The 8,137-nt window shown below is 51.9% G+C and overlaps 1 protein-coding gene across 1 annotated transcript; it reads right to left on the reverse strand.

Moving 5' to 3' along the window:
* Nucleotides 1–337: 337 nt before the first annotated feature.
* PPP1R3B (protein phosphatase 1 regulatory subunit 3B) lies at nt 338–6,631 on the reverse strand. Its single transcript, XM_071431864.1, has 2 exons — nt 6,586–6,631; nt 338–3,767 (listed from the first exon to the last, which is right to left on the reverse strand). The coding sequence occupies exons 1-2, from the start codon at nt 6,597–6,599 to the stop codon at nt 2,876–2,878; spliced, it is 906 nt and encodes a 301-aa protein (XP_071287965.1). The 5' UTR covers nt 6,600–6,631; the 3' UTR covers nt 338–2,875.
* Nucleotides 6,632–8,137: the final 1,506 nt, after the last annotated feature.

Consider the following 8,137-nt stretch of genomic DNA (forward strand, 5'->3'; position numbering starts at 1 on the left):
AAAAGTAGAGAAACCCGAAAAGGCTGTCCCTGGCATTGCAAGCAGGGGAAGAGTGAAGAGCACTTCGGGAACACAGTGATTAGTAGGGAAACCTGGGAGCAGAGAAAAGGCTCGGGGCTCCTCCCATCCCAGGGCTGCAGAGGCAAGGGAAGCATTTGTATTGGCAGGAAGGCAGCAGGAATAGGCAGCTCTTTCCCGTTTCGGGCAGCAGAATTCAGGGTGGATGTGTGCTCCTCCCTGCCAATGGCCACTTGCAGGAAGCTGGACCCGTGTCCAAACTGCCTCCCCAGCCCCATGGGTGCTTAAATAAGGTACACAGCCAACATTTTGTTCCACCTTTATTTTAACAATCAGATAAAAACAGCCATATTTTTAAAAGAGTCATTACATGGCAATTATAAAGTGCATTTTCCACTTGAATGTTGTGTACAAAAATATCTTTTAAAAACAAACATGCAAAACATCCTACAAGGCACTTCCAGGCATAGAGCAAGGAGAGCAACCCCCTCACTTCTATGTTCACATTGGCAATGGAAAAAGGGAAAAGGGGAAAGGCCACAAGTAGTATTCTTAAACTGCTATTGATCAAATAGTCAGTTCCCAACCTAGCTTTTACTTATGGCGCTACTCTTCTAGCTTATCTTCCATGTTCCTCCCTAAGCACACCCAAGGCACAGCCTGAAAACAAGCCCATGAGGAGACACCACCATCCACAGCACCCCAGACCCACATGCCTTGTTCTGGCTCACAAACAGCTCTCCATGGGCACAAGAAGGTGCCAGGAGAACACGACTTTTCTACAGTCAGTGTCTTACAACATCAACACCATACACTAAATAAATAAAAAGTATCAGTGTCACACAAACTTGCCTCAAGTTTAAAACCAAGCCAAACTAGGCAACAGTCCCCTCCAGAGAGATCAGATGCAGGCTCTAAGGGCTGACTTGGGAAGCTGTTTGAACAGAGGAATCAAACCTGATGAGTTCTGGGCTAGCAAGGAGATTCACCACCTCAGCTAAGTGATCAGGCACACTGAGGACACATACTGATTCTGTATTTTGAAAAAAGCAGCAGTTGAAGGCCAGCTATTCTTCCTGCAAGCTCCTGTCCCTTTTGATATCCAACAGTGATCCCAGTATCCCTTCTAGGTTAGAGTAAAACAGCTTCTAAGTATTTGTACAGTAGTTTCCAGAATTAAAAGCTATGTTAACAAAGTTAAGTAGTCTAGCCTGTTGATTCTCTCCAGCACATCCACAGGCTACTATAGGCACCCAAAATTATGTAAAGCTTATGCACTAGAAAAAGCAGCATTCTTTTGACCTCTATTTCTACAGACTGTTCAGCACTCTCTCTCTGAGCTGAAGAATTAAGTTATTCTGCTAGGTTAGCACCCAAGAAGCTCTGTGAAGCTGCTTGGCACTGCTGATCTCACCAGTCCAGCACACAGCCTGAAGCCAAGCCACCTCTTTAATCACAGGGATGGCTCACCTCTGTGATTTGTCTCACATGCAGGGGTGCTGTCAGGATAACCATACATCTCACTCTCCTCGTGGCTAGTTCTTTGCATAGCCGGGGTGAGCCACTTTTTATGGCCAGAGATGCAAAGTCTGGGCATTTGCAGGTCAAACTGGCAGATACTGCTTCAGCAGAGAGGGAAGCCCAGCACGTTCATCCAGGACAGCCACAGCACCCTGACACATGAGCAGTGCTGTGCCTTTATCTGCCAAGCAGTCCATGGCACAGAGTAACAAACCATTACCGGATCTTAAAAGCAACATCAATTCCAAAGCCCGTTCATCCCAAAGCGTTGCTGGGATTGCACATACCACCCACCCCTTTCTCAACCAAGGCACTTCCATGACACAGTAGGTACACAACAGTCACCTTCCTGTACAGGACACAGCAGAGACAGCCATGGGGTCTGGTTGTGTTTGGCTCCTGTAGTACCTGAGCAGAGTCTCCTGCACAGGACCCTGGGCCCCAGCTGGACAAAACTCTGGTTTACAGTTCACAGGAGGATGAAACGCATTTTCAGGGTCCAGCACAGCCAACTTCAGATGTCCATCAAGGGGAAAAAGCATCATTGGTCACTTGTGATTAAACCAAAAGGAAGGTTTTGAAGAAGGCAGTGAAGGATGTCAACCCACAGCTGTGTTACAAGCACCACACAGCCACAGCTAATCTCTATTTTTGGTAACACCAGTGGTATGAGAGATTTTCAAGATCATCTGATATAACAACCAGTGACTAAGCACATCAGATCCTCCACCACAGGCACATCTCCTAATACGGCAGGCTGTAGGGCTACACTTCCTGCCATCACATGGAATTTTCACTTCCAAAACATGCTTTCAGCCTCCCATAGGAAGGGCCTCACTACAAGGATATGTGCAAAGAGAGGACTCCATTCCCAGCAATCCAACCACACTATTACCTGACAGGCACAGGCTGGCTTTGCAAGGAGAACCCTGCAGCTGTAGTAGAGCCCACTAACAATATAATACTAGGAAATATTTTGAAAGAGCCTTTTAATACTAGGCAGGCAGTACAAAGCAGCCACCACAACACAGCTTGAACAGGCAATATAAGCACTGTAGTGTTTCCCTGGACACTGGCATCTTTATTGAAGAGGAAGAAGAAGCGCTGAAGAGACATGAGCGGTCCTTGGTCCTCTGATCATCTGGAGAGCCAGATTTGCTTCTCTGACTATAAGCCCCCTGCCAGCAGAGACTGCACATCTGGTTTTGCTGGGAGGCTTGGGCTAAGCTACACAGAGCCATACTTCTTCCACCTATTCATACACCTGTGTTCAGACCAGCCTCAAGGCCTGCAGACACACCAGCAACAGTTAGTCAGCCTGGCCTTTGTCCTCGGGTCAGTAGTAGGGCCCGAGCTTCTCATAGCCTGAATAACTGGGCCACTCAGGAAAGAGGCCATAGGAGCACCGAGGGCTCCCAAAGCGGTCAAATGCACTGCCAAAGTCAGGAGCCTGAGGGGGACGGACAGCTTCCTGGGCAGACTTCAGTTCTGACCGTATGACCCTGTAATTTGTGCCCCTGTTGTTGTCCCAGTACACCTTCCCATTGCACTCAAAGGAAATGGCAAACTCAACTCTTTCATGTGATTGAATCCCCTCAGGCAAGCTGATGTCAAAGGAAAACGTGTCCTGGTCCGACCCTCCGTACGTATCCCTGACGTACTGGCACGGGTGATCTACAAAGCTTTTCCACGTGTCAAACGTCATCCGGATCTTCACCGTCTTTTCAAAAGCGAGGTTCTTCACCTTCACCGTTCCCACAATAGATTTCTCCTTTAGCATGCAGTTTTCCAGACAGACACAGTCTGTCTGGAGGCGGTTTCTGAAGTCCAGGTAGTCTACGGAGGGTTGAACAAAATCCAGGACGAAGCTGTCCTTCTCCACGGTTGTCAGGCCCACGATGTTGTCTATCAGCTCTGTGATGTTGAAAGGAATATCTAGCGGATCCTCAAACTCCGAGAACACCTTCACCATGGTCAGAGAAAAGCCTCTGCTATCTGCAAAGGACACCCTCTTCTTCGCCTTGCTGTGTGGGAATGAGTTTGCTGCCTCTCCTGGGCCCTTCAGGGCAGCCTTGCTGCTCAGCTGGATGCAGGGCCGCAGCGGCTTGCTGGCCTTTGGAGCAATATTGCAGGCGCACTTCTCTCTGCGCAAGGGTGAGGAGCACAGGTACAGCTGCATGGCCACGTCCACAGCCATTGCTTGCTTGTGAGGGAAATAGTCTAACACTCTGGAAGATGAGAAGAAGGGTCAGTTGATGCCAGAAAAGCACTTTAATACAAATTTTGTCAGACAGCTGATATATCACTTCCCTCCCATGCCATCCCAAATAAGCTTGCTTCTTAATTAAAGGCAGGTACCTGCATGGTTTGATTTACAGACACTGACAAAAACACTACAGAAGTGGCAGGACCAGAGCCTGTTGTGCCCTTGAACAGTTCTTCCAACTGCCACAGGGACAGAGTCACCCTTTGAAGGCACACACACAAGCACTGTCCTACTAGGCTAGCAACAGCAGGCTCCAGAGCATTTGCAACCCAAAGCAAAGCCCATGGCTCAATCCTGCCAATGCTCACAAAATCCCCAGATTATCAAATTTCAGCACTACTCCTGCTGTGCTTTCCTCCCTTCAGGAGAGATTCTCCCCAGGGTTTCACAAGCTTTTGTAGGAGTAGGAACTCAGTTTGTCACAAGCTGCCATACACAACTGACTTCACCTCTCATAAAACCCCAGATGTCAGCCAAAAAGCACTCATTCAGTTGAGCTACACACTCTGCTCATCACTGTCCCCCAGAACTGCTCCATCCAAAGTGCCTCCAAGTAGTGTTGCAAACATAGCAATAGTCTGACACAGCAGCAGGGCACAGGCTCAGCCAACATTGCTCTGGAGCTTTCTTCCCTCTATCCATTTTAAAATAATATCTGCTCAGAAGGCACATCAGCCAGTTTTACCTCCAGCACAGAGACTGCACCTCAAGCCTCCAGGGGGATTGTGCTAAACCCCTGGAAAACATCCATACAGCCACAGGGCTCTGCCAAACACAACTCACCTACTCGAGGTTCACTGAAGCTTTGGAAGCAATTCCTTCTCCCAGAAGGCACAGGCCATGTGCCTCTCCACTATAGCCTCCCCTCCAGCACCCAGCCCCTTCCTCCAGGGAGGCAGCACCATCTCTCTCTCTCCACGCACCCATAGAAGGGCACTTTGCCAGATGTACCCTGGAGATTCCTCTGCAGCCAGGCAGCTCCCAGAACACTGCACCCATCGCTCCTGGCCTTACACTGATGTTCCGATAGACGCTTTTGGCAGACTCTCTTTGGCCTGGCTCTGGGTAAACTGCTGGGTGGATTTATCACACACATCCCCCTTAAGTCAACTGTATTGTAGCTGACTTTAAACACAGTGTATTCCTTTAATAAAATTCCTGCTTGGCAGCAGGCCAGGCTCAAAAGCTGCTCCCACCACACAGAGAGGGATGAGGCAGCAACAGTAGCAGTGACCACTGGCCTTGTGATGCAGCAGTGTTCTGGCTGCCAAAGCCATGCACAGCCAGCTCTAGTACTTGATTGCTGCTCCCGTGCCAAGAAAAAGAAGAGCCACACTCTCCCAATTCAGTGCTTTAACTCCCCACCCTGTAACACCAACACAGCAGCTCTGAGCAGGCTTTCACAGCATCCACTCAGCAAGGGTATCTGTTTATTCAGAGCACATGTGCCAAGGCTTGCATCCCAACACACCCACCAGCCAACTCCTTCTGCAGTGCCTCCTTTCAGCTGCACAAAACAGACACCTCAGATCCACCTGTCTGCTAACACTACTCTGCTCATCTCTACCTGGTTTTGCCAAGTTTTTGTTCATACACACTTTATATAGGTCATTTCCTCCTTGAAATTAATGCAGCTCCCAATGCTTCTTCTCCTACTTGGGTCAGTTTCATCTGCATTGCATCTTTTCCCAGGGAAATTTATTCAGCTGAATTCCTGTAACTTCTGAGAAGCCAGGTTTCTCAGGAAGCCTTGGTTATTCACAGTTTAAGAATGAAGAGGCATCAAATGCCCAGCTGCATAACTTGGAGCTTTTTTCCAAGCTAAAAACTATAGCAAGAGTTTTTTATAACCAACTATGCTGAGCCCCATGCTTTTATGAACTGCCAGTTCATTTGATATCCCAGACAACTTTTTCTGCACTGGAGACTCTACTGATGCCCAGCTCTCAGCCAGAGGCAGGTTTCCCCTCTGGGGCTGAGGAAGGTTGTCTTGAACTCCATATGCTTTGGAGGTGGGAGCAGAAATATAGTTTTGAGAGCTCATTCAGGAAATAAAGCTCCAGGAAGCAGAAAGTGCAAGGCAGGGAGCCCTATACAGGGACAGGGGCCAACTCCTTCCCATAGCCCATCAAAAGGAGAGCAAACTTGAGTCTGTCCCGGACTTCTTCTTGTAGCTTTACCCCCTCCAGAGAAGGATATCTGTCGTCTATGAAGGAGAATTAAGGCAGAACCAAGGAATTACTTACACCTCCCTTATCGAGCCCCTCCGGTTGCCTCCCACCTGCTACCTGGGGACAGGTGAGCCCTTGCACACTTGCAGCAGCACTTGCAGAGCCAAAGTCCGCAGCCGTGGCGGGGCCGAAGCAGCGCTCGGTGGCTCCGCACCCCCTCCTCCTCCGCGATCCAGGGGGGCCGGGCCGTCCCCCGGGCACAGCCCGCTTCCCACAGGCGCCTGCCCGGCGGCGCCCCCTCGCTACAGTCCGCCCCCTCCGCGACAGCAGCCAAGCCGCGCCGCCCAGAGCCGGGAGAGGCGGCAGCAGCAGCAGCGGAGCCCCGCGGAGGGGCAGCCCCGGGGCTCCGCTCCCGCCTCAGCCGGGGGGCTGCAGGAGCCAAGCCGCAGGATACTGCCCCAAGAACAGCACCGCCGCAGCGGGGAGCGCCAGAGCCGCTCCCGCACACACGAGGAGGCTGAGAAGCCAAGCAGGCGGGGAAGGCAGAGGGGATGAAGAGGGGCTGAGGAGGGGCAGAGGAGGGAAGCAGCAGCGGCGGCGCGCCCGTACCTGGCGCAGTGCATGAAGCCGCTCCGGCAGCACCGCCTCACATCGCGCCCGGCCCCGCACCGGCCTCTTAAGGGCGCCCGGCCCCGTCCCACTGGGCGGCAGCCAATCAGCGCGCTCCGAGCGCGGGCACCGGCACGCGAGGGGGCAGGCCCGGCCCGGTGGGCGGGGCCGTGGCGGGCCCTGAGGGGCCGCGCGGGGAGGGCGGCCCGCCTGGCTGGGGAGCTCCCGGGGCTGCCGGGTGGGGGGAGCTCGCCGAGCAGCCCCGCCACACCCCCGCGGCACGGCAAGCTCCTTGTGGTAAAGTGACAAGCTCTGTGTCCGGCGTCGACTGCCCCCAGTCCCTCACCATCCGTCGGTTCCTGCGCCAGGTTGCTGTCCCTGCGTGCCCAGAATCACAGAATCAATTTGGCTGGAAAAGATCTCTGAGATCATTAAGTCCAACCTATGACCAAACACCACAATGTCGACTAAACCACAGCACTAAATACTAGGTCCAGTCTTTCCATAAACACCTCGGGAACGGTGACTCCACTAACTCCCGGGGCAGCCCATTCCAATGTCTAACCACCCTTTTTCTGTGAAGAAATTCCTTCTAATGTCCAACCTAAAGCTCTCCTGCTGCAGCTTAAGACGATGTGCTCTTGTCCTGTCACGGGTTAGCTGGGAGAAGAGGCTCCTTTCAGGTACTTGTAGACAGTGATTAAGATCTCTCCTGAGCCTTCTTTTCTCCGGACTAAACACTCCCAGCTCCCTCAGGTGCTCCTCTAAGAATTTGTGTTCCAGACCCATCAACTGTCGTGTTTCCCTTCTCTGGACCCACTCCAGCACCTCAGTGTCCTTCCTGAACTGAGGGGCCAAAACTGAGAAGGGCAGAGTAGGCTTTCCAGGTGCCACAAGTAAGCAGCTAAACCCTCGGGAATGTGCTCTTGAGACAGGAAAGCCTTTTTGGGGCACCAGTCTTCCTATCTGAGCTGGCCCAGGGTGTTTGGGTGCTCAGGGCCAGCTGGGCAGGAGGGTGACTCTCACACTCTCCTGTCTTGCGGCCACAGCACCAGAGCTGTGCTGGCTCTGGGTGGAAGTCTCCAGAGGATGCTCAAAAATCTGCTTTCCAGACAATATTTACAATGTACAGTGGAAAAAAAAAAAAGCTTTTTTCTTTTTGTAGAGGTGGCTTCCATCCATGAGGAAAAAAACATCAACAGGGCCTGGCTGGCAAAGAGATCAGCCCCATGGGAATCCCTATCCAGCCCATGTGCAGAGCTGGAAGCATCTGCCAGGTGAGTCAATGCTCTGGTATAGACAGGTTTGCAGGGCCAGCTGGGCCAAGGGGTCTTCCCAATTGTCCTCCCGCCTCCAGTTCGCATTTCTGCTCCTTTGGGCTGCTCCCAAGTCCATGTCAGCACAGAGCCCAGTGTGCTCAATAATTTGGAAAGCGTGCATGGATCTGGCCTCCCTGTGAGGGAGGGGAGTGGCTCTGTGGACAAATGCCACCCCCACTGGGAAGCAGCAGAGGCTGTAAAGCCTGCTGGAAGGTAGGGATGGTGCATTTGCC

Source organism: Agelaius tricolor, unplaced genomic scaffold (assembly GCF_023055355.1).
Source record: "Agelaius tricolor isolate 1412-34295 unplaced genomic scaffold, bAgeTri1.0.p SCAF_8, whole genome shotgun sequence".
Taxonomy (NCBI): domain Eukaryota; kingdom Metazoa; phylum Chordata; class Aves; order Passeriformes; family Icteridae; genus Agelaius; species Agelaius tricolor.